The sequence below is a fragment of the Rhinolophus hipposideros genome, assembly GCF_964194185.1.
Source record: "Rhinolophus hipposideros genome assembly, chromosome: 7".
Lineage (NCBI taxonomy): Eukaryota > Metazoa > Chordata > Mammalia > Chiroptera > Rhinolophidae > Rhinolophus > Rhinolophus hipposideros.
Genome location: NC_138053.1, coordinates 58,979,553 through 58,999,330, shown reverse-complemented (window position 1 = coordinate 58,999,330; position 19,778 = coordinate 58,979,553). Strand labels below are relative to the sequence as shown.

Genomic DNA, 19,778 nt, shown 5'->3' with positions numbered 1-19,778 from the left:
AAATAGATGCTGACTCAGCTCTGCAAAAAGATAACACATATACAATTACAGAGTTAAATAAGTTTCCTAATTTTTAAAAATTGTTAAATTTCATTCTAAAAAGTGATGAGCTAATGATAGTCTAAATTGTGACAACTATAAAATCTCAAAACTAACATTGTAGCAGAAAAATATAAGGGAATAACGAGACATCTTTCTTCAAAATTATTTTCCATTTGTAATCGCTTTGATCTGTTCTTATTTATAACTTATCTTGGCTATGAATCACTTGTTATAATAAAGCAAAGACAAAATTTAATGGGTGTACTCAGAGCCGTCTATACCCACATCTGGCAAACATTTTTAGATTTAATAGTTACCCAATAGGATAGTTATTACAATTTGCTCATGTGTTTTCTAAAACAGAATTTGGAACTCAATTCTACTTTTTGACTTTATATACAATTTACTAAACTAAGTGAACTCAAGATTTTGAACTTATTCAGGAAAATATTTAATGGGGGAGGGGTGTGCCTAGCAGAATCTAGACACTTTCCATACCTGTATAAAGAAAATTTGCATTTAGTATAATCACTTCTGAGTTGAAAGTTAGGTTTCCAAAGCCAATGATGAAATCACTGTAATACAATTACATCGTTTCTACTACTACTTTGTACTTTTATCCTTTCATGAAACTGTAAAGATGGAAGGGACCAGAGGAAACAGACTATTAGAGATATACCAAGATTTTGGTGTGGTGTTGGTGAGTGTGTTGGTGTGTGTATGTGTGTGTGTGATAATCACAGCAAAGATAGGGAAGTTAGCTAGAAAAAGGGAACTTTTGCCATTATGATCTTCCTTGTACTAAGTGGAAAATGTAACTAAATTAGCTTATAGCAGCTGAAATTCATATCAACCAATTAGTATGATATTATCTGCCAACAAATTGATTTCTTTGTTTTTCCAGCAAAATGAAAGGAATCCCTTAACAAAGTTGATATTGACTAAATTCTACTTCAGTAGGTTTATTACTTTTTTAACACATATACACATACATACTTACTTAATTCTATAATTCAAGATACTTAATGCAGTAACCACCTGACTGGACTTATCTATTATTGGTCATTAGTGGATAACATGGCAAAGGCTTAATTATTGAAATTATTTGATTGTTAAACTTTATTATAATAACTTTCCTAAAAAACTAATTTCATTGTTTTAGCTAATTTGGGAACATGCTTACATATGTGACTGCCTACTTGTATATATGAAAATATATTTTGTATATATAATATACGTGTGTATGTATGTGCACGCAGTATGTATATAGACACATTAGTAACAGAATTTTGGCATCTTACGGGCCTGACCAAAATGTAATATTTATAAAAAGACAATAATGAGTACCATATTAATAATAATAGCAATATGGTATAATTTGAAAAATATAAAATTTTGTAATAGATTTATAAAATCTAATGTAAATGGAGAAAAATAAGAAAATAATATTATCATGCATGGTATAAGTATTTTATGTAAATAACAATGGTACTATACAGCTCTGAAGCTTAATCAACTGACAAGAGTAAAATGCTTCAGTCATGTTCCATTGACTAAAAATGCTTCCATGCTAAAAAAAAAGAAGTTAATTTGCTTCTTTCAAATGATAGAAAGCCTTAAAGAACTTCAAGTTTCATTTTAGACCTGGACCTTACAATATAAACATTCATGACTCATCCATTCATTAAAAATTATTGACAGAATGCCTATTATGTCACATTAAAAGACACATCACATTACCTCAGTCATTACCCAATACATCATGTCTGGTTTTAAATTTTAAAAAAATACCTAGGCATTTTGAAACACAGTAAAAAGAGACAAAACAAGCATCAAAACTAGGCCCAGATATGACACAAATTCTGGAATTAACAGACAAGAAATTTAAAATAATTATGATTAATATGTTAAAAGCTCTAATTGAAAGAGTAGGCAATATGCAAGAGGAGATAGGTAATGTACGCAGAAAGATTAAAACTATAAGAAAAAAATCAAAAGGAAATGCTTGAAATCAAAAACTATAAGAGAGTTATAAAATGCCTTTGATGGTCTCAGTACAGCCGAGGAAAGATTCAGTGAGCTTGATAATAGGTCAATAGAACATTCCCAAACTACACTGCAGAGAGAAAAAAAGAATGAAAAAGAAAAACAAACAAACAAACAAACAGAATACAACATCCATAAACTCTGGGGCACTATCTGAAGGTATAACACACATGTAAATTGAATACCAGCAGTAGAATAAAGAATGACCTCATATCAAAATCAGATATATTATAAGAAATGAAAATAAAGACCAACATTTCTTATGCAACAATCCTCAACAAAATATTAGCAAGTCAAATTCAGTAATGTAGCAAAAGAACTAATCACTAAGACCATGTTTCCCATGTGAAAGTCATATCTGTTGCCCCTTCTAGAATGAACTGTCAAAAATGAAAATCTGAACATGGCATATATGTTCAAAATTACTCAGTAACTTTCCACTGTCCTAAGAGATAATATGCAGGCTCCTTATTATTTATATGTTACCTTTATCATTTACTTGTCTACCTCACCAGTTTCACCTCACAATTCTTTAAGCATTTCACCATTCTGCATCATTAAAGTCCATATAGTCATCATGATGCATCATATTCTTTTATATTTCAGTGACTTTGCTCCAAAAAACTGCCAACAGCGAGTTTTCACTCAATGTAAATATCCTTCAAAAGTGAATATAAAATTAAAAATTTTCAGAAAAACAAAAGTTAAGAGAAAACGTTGCCAGGTATTTATAAAAAATACTAACACAAGTTTTTCAGGCAGAAGAAACATAATAGATGAAAACATGGATCCACATGAAGGAATTTTTTAAAAAGAACCTGAAATGGTAAATACATGTGTAAGTATAAAATATGCTTTTTTATTTGTTAGTTTCTATAAAAGATAATAGACTGCCTAAAGCAAAAACAACACAGACTTGTAGGACTTACAACATACGAAGAAGTAAAAATCTCTGGCAATAATAACAAAAGGATGGGAGGGAAGAAAAAACATATAATACCTTATATTACAGGTGAAGTGCAACATTGTAAACCATAGAGCAACCACTGAAAAATAGATAAACAAACCACAAAGGTATAGCCAATAATCATGTACCAAAATTAACTCAAAATGGATCAAAGACGTAGACATAAGACCCTGAAACAATAAACTGCACAGAAGAAAGCATGGGTACTAAACTTATGGACCTTGCGTTTAAAGAGGATTTTATGAATTTGATCTCAAAGGCAAGGGACGCAAAAGCTAAAATCAATGAATGGGACTAAATCAAACTAAAAAGCTTCTGTACAGCAAACGAAATCATCAACAAAACAGCGGCAACCAACTGAATGGGAGAAGATTTTTGTAAACACCTCTGATAAGGGGCTAATGTCCAAAATATATAAGGAACTCATACAACACAACAACAAAAACACAAAAAGACAAACAATCCAATTAAAAAATGGTCAGAGGACATGAACAGAAACTTCTCCCAAGAAGACATACAAACGGCCAACAGCTAGATGACAAAATGTTCAACTTCACTAGCTATTAGGGAAATGCAAATCAAAACCACCTCACACCTGTTGAATGGCTATCATCAACTAGACAAATAATAACAAGTATTGGAGAAGCTGTGGAAAAAAAGGAACCCTCATACACTGTTTGTGGGAATGTAAATTGGTACAGCCACTATGTAAAACAGTGTGGAGTTCCTCAAAATATTAAGAACAGAATTACCATGACCCAGCAATCCCTCTCCCGAGCATTTACCAAAAAAATCTGAAAACATTTATCTGTAAAGATACATGTACTCCTATGTTCACTGCAGCATTATTTATGGTGGCCGAGACATGGAAACAACCAAAGTATCCTATGATAGACAACTGGATAAAGAAGATGTGATATATATATATATATATATATATATATATATATATATATACACACACACAATGGAATATTATTCTGCCATAAGAAAGGATGAAATACTTACTGTCATTTGCAACAACATGAATGGATCTTAAGATTATTATGCTAAGTGAAATAAGTCAGACAGAAAAAGTGGAGAACCATGTGACCTCACTTATACGTGGGATATAAAACCAAAGGCAACAAAGGAACAAGACAAGCAAATAAATAAACAAAAACTCATAGACACAGACAACAGTTTAGTGGCTATTAGAGGGTATGGGGGATGGTAGAAAAGGGTCAAGAGGGTCAAATATGTGGTAATGGAAGGAGAACTGACTCTGGGTGTTGAACACATAAAGCAATATATGGATGATGTATTATACAATTGTATACTTGAAACCTATGTAGTTTTATTGACCATTGTCACCCCAATATATTTTAATTAAAGAAGACAATAAAAAAGGAAAAAAATACATTTTTTTGAAATATTAATTAAAATAGAAAAAAATGGAAAAAATCGGAAAATTAGAAACCAAGCAGCAAGTTTAATGACAAAACCCAGTTATATCACTAATTACATTAAATGTAAGTAACCAATACAATTAAAAGATAAAAACTGTCAGATTGTATAAAAAAAGCAAAACTCAACTATAAGTTGTTCAAAAGAAATCCATTTTAAATATTAATACTTAATAGGTATTAGGTAATACTTAATAGGTAATAATTAATAGGTAAATTCACAATGAAAAATAAAAAATCATATTTCATGCAAACAATAAGATGAAAGCTGGAGTTGCTAATTAATGAGACAAAGTAGATTTCAGAACAAATATTACTAAGTACAAAAAGGTAAAGGACTGATTGATCAAAAAGACATAATAATCGTAAAGATGGATAGATTTAATTAGAAAACTTCAAAATATAGGTGAAACTGAAATGATAGGAGAATCAACAAATCTGCACATACACTTGGAAATTTCAATACTTCTCTAGCAATAATTGATAGACCAACTATTTTTAAAAAGCTGTAAGAATATAGTAGTCTTGAACAACACTATCAATCAAGTGGATCTAACTGACAATGCTAGAACACTCCACCCAACAACAACAACAGAACACACTTTCTTCTTAAGGGTGCAAGATACATTCAACAACATGTAAAATATGATAGACCATAAAGCAAGTGTCAATATAGAAGGATTAAAATCACAGAGTATATTATCTGATCACAATTCCAGAAGAAATCACAAAAATATAATACATTGTTAACTGAATGAAAATGAAAATGCAGACTAACAAAACTTGTGAGATGCTGCTGAAGGGCTCAGAAAGAAATTTATTGCTCTAAGTCCTATTTTTATAAAAGAAGAGAGATGCAAAAATCAATGAACTAAACTTCTACTTTAAAAGGATAAAAACAGGAAATTAACCCAACGTAAGCATAAGGAAGGAAAAAATGAGGAGTAGAGCAATGAAATTAAAAAATGAGCAAACAATAGAAAAAAATCAATGAAATCAAAAGCAACGTTTTAAAAAATGTAGATGTAGAAGTAATATACCTATAGCTATACTGATCAAGACCAAAGGAGAAGTGACATCAGCAAGATGGCAAAAATAGTTTAGTTCCCAACTTTTGTCCCCTTCACAGAAAGAGCAAATAACAAGTATCCACAAATCAGATACCTCTGTGAAGATCTTAGAACCTGGGAGTGAGGCAGAAGCATCCCCTTAAATAACACAAACAAAAATGACAAAAACCACACTAGAAAAGTAAGGGAGGCAGTTTCACTTTGACAATATTGCACCTCTCTCTGGCCAGAGAAGTACCACACCAAGAGTTTCTCCAATGGAAAAAGGAAAGCCCAAAGTGGTCATCCAGTTTCTGGAGCATTCTAGGACATTTACCAGGAGGTCCACTTAGATACTGCCTCACGGGGATCACTAGGCAAATCAGCTAAAGACAGAGAAGGGAGACAAGGTTCACAGTAATGAGCATTCACATTCTTGCTAATGTTGTTACCACAGCAAAGATCCCAACTAGTGGCTGCCCTCATCTGCAAAGCTCAGCCAATGACCCCTTCTGGCTGGGCAGTTGTGTCAGGTTTGGATTCCCAACATCAGTCTATCACAGCCCGGCATCCACTTCAGAGCCTCACCCACACAGCAAGTCACTGATCCAAACCAACTGCTAAGCACAGCCTCCAACCCTGCCCAACCAGTGATTCCCAGCAGCAATGCAGCACATCTGACACCAGCTATGACAACAAAGTACATTAGTAGCACCACACAAGAGTTGTAAGAGATTGAAAGAGGAGATGGCTTCTGCAAATGCACAGATACCAATGCAAAGATACAAAGACCACAAAAACTTAGGTAAACTTCCAGGATCAAAGGAAACTAATAAGCTCCAATAACTGACGCTAAAGAAATAGAGCTCTATTAACTGTCTAACAAAGAATTCAGAATAATTCTCTTAAAGAAATTAGGTGAACTACAGGAAAACAGAAATATACAACTAAATGAAATTAGAAAAACAATGCATGAAAAAATGAGAAGTTCGACAACAACTGAAAAATAGAGACCATTCAAAAAAAGAAAAGAAAAGAAAAAAGAAATCCTAGAGATGAAGAATACAATGAGTGAACTAAAGAATTCAATAAAAACCTTCAGCAGCCAACTTGACAAAGCAGAAGAAGGAAAAAAAATGAGTGAACTCAAAGAAGTTAATGAAATTATCCCTTCAGAGGAGCAAAACAAAAAAGAATGAAAAAAAGTGAAGAAAGTTTATATCAATTACACAATTAAAAAAACAAACAAACAATCAAACAAAAACTATATTGGAGTTCCAGAAAGAGAAGAAAGGGAGAAAGGAGCAGAAAGCTTATTTATAGAAATAATGGCTGCGAACTTTCCAAATCTAGGGAAAGATATGTACATCCAAGTTAATGAAGTTAATAGGTGCCCAAATAGTTTCAACCCAAATATATCTATTCCAAGATAAATGAAAACAAAACTGTCTTAAATCTAAGACAAAGAGAATGTTAAAAGCAGCAAGAAAAAAAAAATTCCTCACATACAAGAGAATCCTCAGAGTCTGTCAGGAGATTTCTCAGCAGAACCTTGCAACCAGGAGAAAGTGGTATATATTCAAAGTGCTGGGGAGAGGGGGTTTAGTGGGGAGCTGCCAACCAAGAACACTTAACCTGGCAAAATTGTCCAGAAATGAAGGAGAGATAAACACTTTTCCACACCAAAAACAGCTAATGGAGTTCATCACCACGAGACCTACAAGAAATCTTAAAAGGACTTATTCAAGGTAAAATGAAAGGATGCTAATAAGTAATATGAAAACAAATAAAAATATAAAACACACTGGTAAAGGAAAGTATAAAGTGAAATTCAAAATGTTCCAATATTGTAATATGGAGGTGTGCTAATTACTATAAAAGTTAAAGAAGTTAACTTTCAACTAAATGTTAAAGAACAAATAAAATATAAATATAAAACTAACTATAGTTATAATTTGTTTATTGATATACAATATAAAGAGATATAAATCGTGACATTTAAAATATAAATGAGGAGTAATTAGGCAGTTTTTCTATACAATTGAAGTTATAAACTTAGACTATTATGTCTATATCATGTTTTATGTAAGGCTCATGGTAATCACAAAGCAGAAACCTATAGTAGATACACAAAACGTAAAGAGAAGGGTATCAAAGCACATCACAACAGAAAACCAATTCACAAAAGAGGAAAACTGAACAAAATTACAAAACAACCAAAAACCATTGATAAGATGGTGTTACTAAGTCCTTACCTATCAATAATTACTTTAAATGTAAATGGACTAAATTCTGCAATCAAAAGACATAGAGAGGCTGAATGGATTTTTTTTTTTTTAATTAAGACTCAGCTATATGCTGCCTACCAGAGACACACCTCAATGACACATATAGGCTCAAAGTGAAGGAATGGAGAAAGATATTCCATGCAAATGTAAACCAAAAGAGAACAGGGTAGCTAAACTTATACCATACCAAATAGACTTTAACTCAAAAACTGAAAGACAAAAAAGGTCATATATAATGATAAAGGGATCAGTTCATCAAGAGAATATAACAGTTGTAAATATTGATGTACCCAAGATTGAAGTACTTAAATATAAAAAGCAAATACAAACAGAACAAAAAGGAGAAACAAACAACCATAATTGGAGACTACAATACCCAACTTTTAACAATGTATAGATCACTCAAACAGAAAATCAATAAACATTGAACTTGAACTACACTTTATGTCACATGTACCTAAAAGACATATATAGATCATTCAATCCAACAGTAGCAGAATACACGTTCTTCTCAAGAGCATACAGAACATACTCCAGGATAAATCACACAATAGGTTACAACACATGTCTTAACAAATTTAAAAAGACTGAAATCACTTTAAATCTATTTTCTGATCATAATAATATGACACTAGAAATGAAAAACAGGAAAAAAGCAAAAAAAAAAAATGCCAATACATGAAAACTAAACAACACACTGATGGATACTCAATGGGTCAAAAAAGAAATCAAAGGAGTAACTTAAAACTATCTTGAGGCAAACATAAATGGAAACACAGCATACTAAAACTTACGGGATATGGAAAAAGTAATTCTAAAATATGGAAACATCCTAAGTGTACATCAATGGATCAATGGTTAAAAAAATAATAAAAGTGATGTGGTGTGTGTTTTTATGTGTAACAGAGTATTCCATTGTATATATGGAATATTATTCAGTCATAAAAAAAGGCAACCCTGCCACTTATGACACCATGGATTAACCTTAAGGACATTATGGTAAGTGAAACAAAATAGAGAAGACAAATATTGTATGTCTCATTTTATGGGGAATCTAAAACGCTGAACTCATAAAAACACAGAGTAAATTGGTGGTTGTCAGGTGTTGCAGTGTGGGTGAATTTTTGTTCAAAGTGTACAAACTTCTAGTTATAAGATGATAAGTTCTGGAGGGTCTCATGTGAGAATCATGGTGACTATAGTTAACAATACTGTGTTGTACACTTGAGGATTACTAAGAGGAGGGATCTTAAATGTTCTCACCACACACATACTAAAAAAGGGTAACTACATGATGTGATGAATGTGTTAACTAACCTTAGCACAATAATCATTTCACAATATATACATGTATCAAATCATCACATTGTACACTTTAAACTTATACAATGCTAAATGTCAATTATATCTCAATAAAGCTGGAAAAAAGAAAAAAGGAGAAAACACAAATTACAAATATCAGAAATGAATAATGGAAAATGATTATTTATATTACAAAGACAATAAGGAATATAAGGAACAAGCATATCATAATAAATTTGACAATTTAGCTAAAATAGTCTAATACTTTGAAAGACATAATAAAAAAAGACAAAAGATTTAGATAACACGTTATAAAAATTAAATCATTAATTTATAATCTTCCCACAAAGAAAATTTCTGGCTCAGATGGCCTCATTGGTAAACTCTAGAAAACATTTAAGAAAGAAATAACATCCATCTAATGTACACAAACTCTTTCAGAAACTAGAAATGTTCCTAATTCAATTTATAACACTAAATTTATACTAATAACCAAACTAGACAAAGACATAACAGAAAAGTATAAATCAACCAATTTTCCTAAACAAATTGTGCTAAAATAACTGGATACTCCTATGGAAAAAAAAAAAGGAACCTCAACCCTACCTCACACCGTACAAAAAAAAATTAACTCAAAATGAATCACAGATCTTAACATAAAAGCTAAAACTATAAAACTTCTAGACAAAAATATAAGACATTTTTCTCAATCTAGATGTAGGCAAAGATTTCTTTAGACACAAAAAACACAAATTGTGAAAGAAAAATTTTGTTAGACTAATCAAAATTCTGCTTTTCACAAGAAATCATTTTAAAAAATGAATAGCAAGCAACAGACTTGGAGAAAATATTCACATTATGTATATATGATGATGACTTTTACCCAGATGTTGAGAAGTCTTACAACTCAATAAGAAGAAAGCATCTTTTTAAAAAAAAAAATGGAAAAAGGATTTGAATAAACAAAGACAATGAATGACAAATAAGCATATGAAAAGATGCTCATCATCACTAACTTCATTTGTTTATCAGAAAACAAATGATCAACTAATTAAAACCACAATGAGATACCACTAGAATGCATAATAATGGCTAAAATCAAAAGGATAACAACAAATGTTGGCAAGTATCTGAAGTCATCAGAACTCTCATAGATTGCTAGTGGGAATGTAAAAGTGAAACTAACACATATCATACTAGCAGTAACACCCAAGATAAATGAAAGCATATGACCATACAAATACTTGTACATGGAAGTTCACAGAAGTCCTATTCATAATTGCCCCAAACTAAAAACAATCTAAAATGTGATATGTGATTTGAAATACTACTCAGACAAACAAAACAAACAAAACAAAACAAAACAAAACTACTGATACACAACACCATAGATGAATCTCAAAAACATGGTGCTGAGGGAAAGAACCTAGACACAAAAGAGAACCCGCTATTTAAGTTCATTTAAACGAAATTATAGAAAAAACATGCCTAATCTATAGTAATAGAGAATAGATCTGTGGTTGTCTGGTGCCAGGGAAAGGGGAAGGAGGGTGGAGACTGTAGAGGGAACTAGGGGACGTTTTTGTAATGGAAATATTGATATCTTGATTGTGGTGGTGGATATGTGGTTTGTGGTGGTGGTTACATGGTTATATACATTTGTCAAAATTCTTCATACTGTACACAAAATGGATGCACATTTATTATATGTAAATTATGCCTAAGTATGGTTTAAAATATACTCATGAGAAAGCAAACTCTTCCAGAAAACAGAATACTCCTTAACTAATTTTATAAGACTAATATTATTTTGATACCAAAACTAGACAAAAGGCATTAAAGTTGCAAATAGCTTCGTATATGTTTATAATTAGCCTTCTGTTATGAAAACACAACACTGATCAAGCATATAAAGGCACTTAGGTACTTACAGCAGAAGGGAAGTTTGGATTAGAAAAAAACAGTAATAGAAGCTTCCTAACACAGGAAATCTAATAATTGTATCCTGAAGTTTTGCCACATTTCTTCTTTTTAAAAAAATATATCTCCTAGCCAATCTTCTATAGAAAGTGTATTCCTATTGGTAAGATCAAACACTGATGCTGATTTCCAAAAGCAAGACCAAATATATCCCTGCAGTTTTCAATACTTCTTTTAACACTTCTTTAAATTTTCTCAGAATCACAGTCCTAGTTCACTCAATCACTATCAATTAATAAATGAGTTGTCACATCTAACAGATTTATGATCTTAGGACCTATTCTTATTTGTGGAAAAAAAAATCAGACATATATAATAGTAGAGAGAGTAAGTAGCATAATGAACTCCCATCCACACATCAAGATTATAAAATTCAACATGTTGCTATTCTTGCTTTATCTTTCTTTTTTTTTCCCTTTCTTTTAAAAGCAAATCTCAGACGTCCTGTCTCTTCAGTCCTGCATACTTCAATGTGCATCCCTAAAAAACATGAATATTTTTAAGATCTCTTTTTAAGATTATTTTTGTACAGTATGGATACATTAGATCACTTTCTCAATATACTAGAGGTCTGGTTAAATTCTTGCAACCCCTCTCCAACATCATATTTTTTTCCACTTCTAAAACCTATGGCAACTACATAATTCAAAATGTCTTTCAGAAAACATTCTTTTATATACAGTTTCATTAAGTGCGTTTGGTTTATAGCCACATTAAAGTTAGACATGTCATTTAAATATAGCATAAACCTCGTTTTTTTCATTTGACAAGAAAACTGATTTCTTGTTTTCACAAAGGCGTGGAGAGAAATAAAAGTGGTCACTAAGGCCCAGCCAAAGAAGAAAGTTATCGCATGGCTGTATAAAATGGGTATTCTATCCCTACACAAGTATACAATGGGTGCAAAACCATATTCTACACAGTTTTTTGAAAGATAGACAATAATCACATTCTAGTGCCTCAGCAGGGACACTTATCAGTAATTCATGGTCAAACATTCTTCAGTGCGATGAATCTGTAGGTATCATCACATCACTTAACATCTACCCTACTAAACAATAAGTTACAAAAATTCAGTACACTTTACCTGAAATGTGTACTTGATGTATTTACCGTAGCTGTGACTTTGTTTCAGGAAGAATAGAGAGCACTGTATTTTAGGGGTTATGAGATGTGCCAGAGTTGACTTGCTAAGTGCCTCAAAGCTAAACCCTAAGATCTTAAATGCAAGTAAAGGAATCTTTATCCATGAAATAGATTTTTCCTAACTGACCAAATAATAGTTTAACATATTGAAAAAGATAATATGTTAAACAACACATCCTGCCTAGTGATCTGGGGAAAAAGGGTTTGGAATGGTCACATAGTAATCAACGATACGTGGAAAGAAAGCTAATTTTTAGTCTGTCAAATAACATTTTCAATGGAAATATTTCTTCTGGCTCTCAATATATAATAGATTCTCCACCCCCATAAACCCCCACATTTAACACTCACACTATCAAACATAAATTAGCTGTAAGATAAAGTTACTCCACATAAAATCTTAAGAGGTACATTCACATCTTTAACAATTCTTACACATAAGGTATAAACCATTCGTCATAGAAAAAATTAAAAAGAATTACCCATTAGGCCTACGAAAAAAGCTGGGAAGGCTAAGAGCAGCTCAGTTAGAATCTTCAAAGATACAGAGATAACCCTTACCCCACTAGTTAAGTCCATACCAGAAGGGGCTCGCAATGCATAGGCATATGTTGGCGTAGACTAACTTGTGACTGCAGGAAGTAACGGTGCTCTCATACACACATTATTCATCCGCTGGGTTACTTGTTCTGATCTTTCAATTTAATTGAATCTAACAGAATCTGTTATATTCAGTCTGGTTGCATAAGATTATGACAGTCATTAATGAGCCAGAGTTTTAAGTGTGTTGAAGATAAACTGACCGCTTCACAGGGCTTTTCCCTTTTGTTCCCTGCTGCGTATTGCAATGGGAACTAGAATACCGATAGTTTTAGGACTTCATTAAGAATATAATATTGGCTTTTCCCAATGTCTGAATCAAACCAGCTTTGAAACTTGCCGGTTACTTGAAGTTACACATAAATCAATACCAATTTGGTAAAATTTCAATTGCAATTTTCAAAATAATGTAACAGATTGACCCAATTTTACTCTCCACTTTCAAAAAAAAAAAAAAAAAGCTGAACTACAGATTTATTTCAGGAATGACCTCTGAGGCAAGTGTATAATAAACATTCATTTTTATTGGGTTTTTTTTCCCTCACCCATTTCTCTACCAAAAAAGCAGACTGTAAAACTTAAATCATACAAATGTCAGGAGTTCTTGCAAATAGGCTATTTGTTTGAATAAAAATGTTTGACTGTCCTTTTAAAGTTATCAAACTTCTCTCTTCCTCCACATAAACAGGCTTTTACATTTACTTATTGTCTGTTGTTTGAAGTACAGAAAGTAAGGGTTTTATTGCTGGAGGGAAGGTGGGGAGCCATAGGACAGTTTTTGGCACACATTTATTTAAAACAAATATTAAAAACTCTAGATCCTCTTAAAAAATAGTGAGGATGATATCTCACTACTCTTATAACAGCAGTATTTTTTCCCCCCAATAACACCTGAAAATATAAGTATCATAGCAATGATCACACAAATTTTAGGCCTGGAAAAGATATGCTCACAGCTGTGTAAAGCGTGAAAACTCAAAATACATTTTATGGTAGTGGTGTCAATGATGATTTTAAAATATATAGGTGTTGTCACTTGAGGAAAAGAAAGATCATTTTAACCATTTGACTTTGAGGAACAGGGTGTTGAGTAGACCATACTAAAGCTAAATTATTTCATATGTACGTATATAACAAAACTTAAGTGTGGTGCATTCACCACTCCGAGAATACTAGTCATTGAATTAGAAAGATTATTTAACAAGTCTCCAGTTCTTAAGATGATTTATCCCAACATCCAGAATGATAACATTCTCGATTGAATTCAGACAAAGAGGCAGTAAAATATGGTTGAGCACATGCGTTCCACACAGTAGTTATGAGTTTGCTCAAAAGAGTGGAGCTCTAAAATTTATTTTGATTTTCTTAAACTCACTCACTTGTGACCAATCTCATGTGCAATGGTAAAAGCTGAACCCAGTCCAATGTCTTCATTAATGCTGCAGCTCCTTTCAGGCTCACACATTCCAGCCACAGAGGCCAAGCCTGAATAAACACAAGGAGACACAAAGGGTCAAGCCAAGGTGTTTCAGTCTTAAAAAGCCCATGCTTATAAATGCCTGGATTCTTTTTAATAACCTCCATGCACAGAAGGAGCAGTTGGCAAAAGGTTAACTTTCTAGTCATTTGCAAAATCACTGGGGGGAGTTTCACTTTGCCGGCTAGACATTAATATTTTTTGAACTGCAGTCAGTGCTGGAAAATGTCTAGACTAGGGGTTAGATTTATAAATTTTACTTCTGGTAACTTGGGACCACCTAGTAACTTGAGCCAGAAGAGGGAATTCAAGAAAGCATTTCTATTTTAACATTCTACAGGCTGTAGAAAGCAAAATATATCCACATTATTTTTCTAAAGAGATCTGTTTAAATTTAGTGGGTTCATAAAAATATACAAGCAACTTTTTAGTTACAAAAAAAAAGGGAATCCCAAATGGTTTTTAAAAATGACATTTTTATAAAAACAAAAATGAATGATTCAAAAGAGAAAAAGGAGAACTGTTAAAAATGGGAAGTTTTTGTGTTTTTTTAATATTCTGAAATTAGTCCTGATAGTGATGCAACAATTTCTTTAAGTATTTTAATGGTAGAAAAGTCATTCACATATTCAGTGTAGTTCTCCCCTCTCCCATCCCTCTTCAATGCATTAGAGTTTTACTAATAAAGCAAAAACTATGGTGTTAATTCGCTGATTCTAGTGAAATGTTATGTTACTCAACATATTCTTCCCTTGGGAATTTTAGTATGTAAAAGCTTTAGGATTTATTTCAAAATGATAAAATGTCATGTGTTATAGGGAAACAGATACCAAATCATACTTAACACACATAGGGATGAAAGTTACTTAGAAGAAACTGAAGGAAAAATAGGAAAAACACTTTATGTTGGTAGTCTACTATCATCACCCAAATATTAATAATTATCTTTCCACCAAAAGTGATTTTAATCCAATTCAATGAATATTTATTTAGCACAATAAACAATGTTCTGTGCTAGATACAATTTCCCAGTTGCACTAATTTGGAACAGCAAAAGCTATTCAATTTATATTTTTACTAACAAGAAATCTCTAGAAATTGTTTTTCCGTATCTTCTAATATAAATTATCAATATAACAACCACATTGGAACAGAGATGAGATTAGTGCTGGATTTGCTATTAGATTGTTTACTTTTCCTATTGTTTTATGTGGATGGGGCAGGAGTTGGGGGAGGGGTTGATTTCTGCCGTATAGATTTATTATAAATAACTAGTGTCACCCTGTGTTGCCCTTCTATTCACTTAAAAGTCTTGGAACCTGAAGTAGAGGCTGTAAAAAGAGGGACTTGTTGAAGAAGAAGATGTAAAAAGAAGGACAGGGTGACTTAATTTTTTTGGTTAATCAAAATATTTTAATAAAAAATAAATCAGAAATAAATGTTACTTTCAAACTCCACTGAGAGAAAGGGAGACAGAGAAAAAAAGGAGTTTGCAGTACATTATCTGGCTTTAAACTATTGGGTTCAATATCGTCCATGACATGGGAAGAAAAATGCCAAACTGTTTCTGTTCTGAGCTTTATGCACTGTGGTTTAAAAAAAAAGATTACTAAAAATAATTATCATTAAATTACATTTCTTGTATTTCCTCAAATATATTATTCTATCGGTTAGCTTTTTGTTTGTTGTGGTTGTTGTTGTTGTTGGTATGTGCCATGTGACTACTTTTACTTGAGAATTCTCAATGACTCCCCAAGGAGTATTTGCAAACACAGATTTACCTCTATATCTGATATAAAATTGTTAGCTCAACTTAAGAAAGAACTTATTTGGGAAATAACTACTGTTTATTAAAAATATAAAGGTAAATCTTACGTAAAATAAAAGAACAATCTAAAAGCTAATGTATTTTCACAACCCCCCACCATTTTCTGTATTCCTATAAAATTGAAGCTGTCAAAGTTCTTACGTGTGATTGTGTTAATAGGGGTTTGATTACTATTTGGGTCATTTAGATTTCCTCAGTTTGATGGCCACAGTTTGCACCCTTAAATCTGCTTAGCCATGCTACAATTGCCTGTCAGAGGTACTAAGAAAGAATATGCAAGTATCAGCATACTAACCAATGAGAAAGATACCAGAATGACCACTCAAAAAGAAAACACCTCATCAGTTCTGTACTGATAACATATTTTCCACATCAGAAGGTCAAACCTTGTGTATTTATGTAGTTCATTCAGTTTTCCTGAGACAGTATAAAAGATAATTTGTAATGATTTGTAATTTGAAAAACAATTTACATTGAGCTTAAAAATGCATTAACATGTATTGATTCTAGAAATTAATAAACTATAAAAATTTGAACATATTATTTTGAAAAAAATAAAAGGAGAGGTAGATTAGGAAAACACCTCAAATCTACTTTGGCAAAAATGACAAAGCATTAGGCAGTGTTCTTAGTAATGTCCCAATGAAGAACATATAATCTCACTGTAAATAATCTACCTTCATAAAGCAGAATAGAATATGTACAGATATATGCATATGGATGTACATATTTATATATGCACATATTTCCATATGTGTGTGTGTGTACATACACCACAGAAATACAAGTTCTAGCTTGTACCTTCTTTGAGGCTTAGTGCCTACTGAATTTAAAACTGATTAAGCACTTAGTAAGTACTTACAGAATTTGAACAATAGACAGAATAAATTAAGCAGTATAGATTCCACATTAAATAGTATAAGTTCGTTTTTTATAGTACTTCTTTACTAAACACTGTTATATTTTCTTAAATGATTTTCACAATATCCCTGCAGCATAAGGGCAGACACTACTTCTACTTCATAGATAAGGAAATTGAGGAACAAAAAGTTAAACTATAAAAGGTAATGCATTGAAACTGTCAGAGCCAGTTGTTAGTTTCCAGTTCAGGGTCTCTTCCATTGGATTATGTTGGTCTTGTTAACCTAAAATACTACAAAGAAAATCTTTTTGATGTAAGCTCTCTCAGCAGACAGCTCCTTCTGCATTACACTTTTTAACTAGCAAACTTCTCCATGGTAATACTCATCCTCGGCTAATTGGGATTTCTTCTTTGGCCATAAATCCTGAGGGAAATGAGGTAGGAGAAGACTGGAAGGCAGGTAAAAATCATCAAGAGAAATTTTAAACTCTAAAGAGATAATTCACTGAACTCCCCAGGAAGTTGGGTAATACCTTTTCTTCCATTTCTACTTTAATTTGATCTTCCCAAAATTCTTAAGAGGTGCATAGGAATAGAGTTCATAATTATTCCCCTTACAGATAAGAAAATTGAGACTTGTTAAAGAGAAACTACAGAATTCTGCTTCAGTTGCTTAACTTGTGAGTCTTTAATAAGTCTTAATGACACTAAAGAATTATCAAAGAAAAAAGTTCCTCTTTCTTAAAATGACTCTAGTTGCTTAATAATTTAGTCTACTTGAAAGCTACCATTTCCTCCCAGCCATTTGTATTTGCTGTTAACTTTTACCAGTATGAAGTAACGCTCTGCAACAAAATGTGATTTTTTTAATTCTAGAATACTACAGCAATGCTTTTTAAAATACAAATGATATTTGAGAAGCACAAGAAATACAGTCTTGTCCTCTCTCTCTACTACTGTTTGTAATATTTTACAAAATTTCTTTTTTTTTTTTTGGTCAGGTACTAAAAATTTCCAATAATATCTTAATTTATGGGGATATACTATTGCCATCAAATTGCATCAAAAAAAGCACTATTCTCACTGCCTCTTCCTTTAAGTATCTCCAAAGTTTGTTGTTGTTGTTGTTGTTGTTGTTGTTTTCTCCTTTTCTTTTCTAGCCTGAGATTTGAAGATGCTGTATTTGGAAAATACATTAGAGATGGATTATATGAAAATGAATGGAAACTTTTGATTTATCTTTATTGTTTGATGACTTTGAATCATCTTCTAAGTTGTTTTTAATCATCACTCTACTTGTTTCCTAGTAAGTGACATACCTACAAAGGTCAGATTTAACAATTTATAGGAATAATTTCAGATGTATCACAAAGGAAAATGACTGAATTAATAATGAGTAAAGCCAGTGGACCAAAGAGACAATCTGAACTGTCCTCCCTTTATAAAAAAATACTTACCCAGTGTTCCACAGGGCTTATTTTTATAAGTGCAGATATCATATCTATAGGGGAGAAAAAAGAGAGATGAAATTTGTAATCTGATCAAATTTGTAAAATATTTTCATATATTCGTCACATTTCTTTCTTGGAGCTCTGGTTGTCAGACCACAATCAGTGCAATTATGAGCAGCCAGCTGGAGTGTTGGCATTTTCAGCACTCTGGGGGAACACCGCCGGCTGCACTACACTCGCAGCCTCTGGCTGGAAGCCAGTGGGACACCTGCCAGCAAGAAAATAAGGTTAAAGTGGATTTTTGTAATTGTGAGTTCCATAAAACCATCTACCTGACTGTTCTGACGCTAGAATAGCTTGTCTGCAGATTGCTACTGCTTCTGCAAACAGCAAACGGGTGGCTTTTTATTCCCAGTGAAACTGCTGGGATATTTTCTTATTATAGCCACAGACTGTATTTTATACTTCTGAGCTACAAACACTATTTGGAGTTCTTTCAACTCTAACACAAGTTCTTGTTTAAAACAACAAACAAACAAACAAACAAAAAAACAAAAATGAGTGCAATACAGCAGTGGGAATGAAATTGATAGTTTTCCTAGTTATATACCAGCAATTTAGTGTGGTTAAAACACAAATATGTTGAGGTGGCCATTTAGCTCAGTTGGCTAAAGCATGGTGCTGATAACACCAAGGTTGCCGGTTCGATCCCCGCATGGGCCACCGTGAGCTGTGTCCTCTTAACACACACACACACACACACACACACACACACACACACACACAAATATGTTTAAGTGGTTTTCATAAACAGCTAAATAAACAGTTCAATGGGAAACTTTCCTAATGTTGGCCAGACTTATCCTAATGCTGTGTCGCATTACAACTTAATACAAATGATGGAGTCCATAAATATGCTGTATATTTTAAAACATACTACATTGAGAATGCTGAATCAATATTGATTTGAACATTTATTTTAAGCATTTTTATAATATTCTTGTAAACCAGTTTTTAAAACCAAACGTAGTAAGAGTTTCTAAAGTGAGAATAAAAAATAAACTTAAAAAGACTGAATATTTTTATTTGCCTATGACTCATTCTAGAAATAAAAAGCTTTTCAAGTAAAAAATAAAATTTCACAAACTACAGGAAAATCCAAGTTGTAAAAGCTCTCTTTTACTGTATATAACTGATGATTAGTCCATATTACTGGGGGAAGGGTTGCTAATTAATCCCCTAATCAATTCTTCATCTTTATCTTGTTCAAACTCTACAAATATTGCTTCCTTACA

At 32.3% G+C, this 19,778-nt stretch overlaps 1 protein-coding gene across 1 annotated transcript in view; it reads right to left on the bottom strand.

The window, feature by feature from the left end:
• Positions 1-19,778, bottom strand: part of ADAMTS6 (ADAM metallopeptidase with thrombospondin type 1 motif 6) — a 263,654-nt gene that overhangs the window by 140,729 nt on the left and 103,147 nt on the right. The window contains exons 8-9 of the mRNA XM_081054061.1: positions 18,490-18,533; positions 14,245-14,350 (exon numbers count right to left, since the gene is read on the bottom strand). Of these exons, the coding sequence (XP_080910187.1) occupies positions 14,245-14,350; positions 18,490-18,533 (150 nt within the window). The remainder of the gene's footprint in view (positions 1-14,244; positions 14,351-18,489; positions 18,534-19,778) is intronic.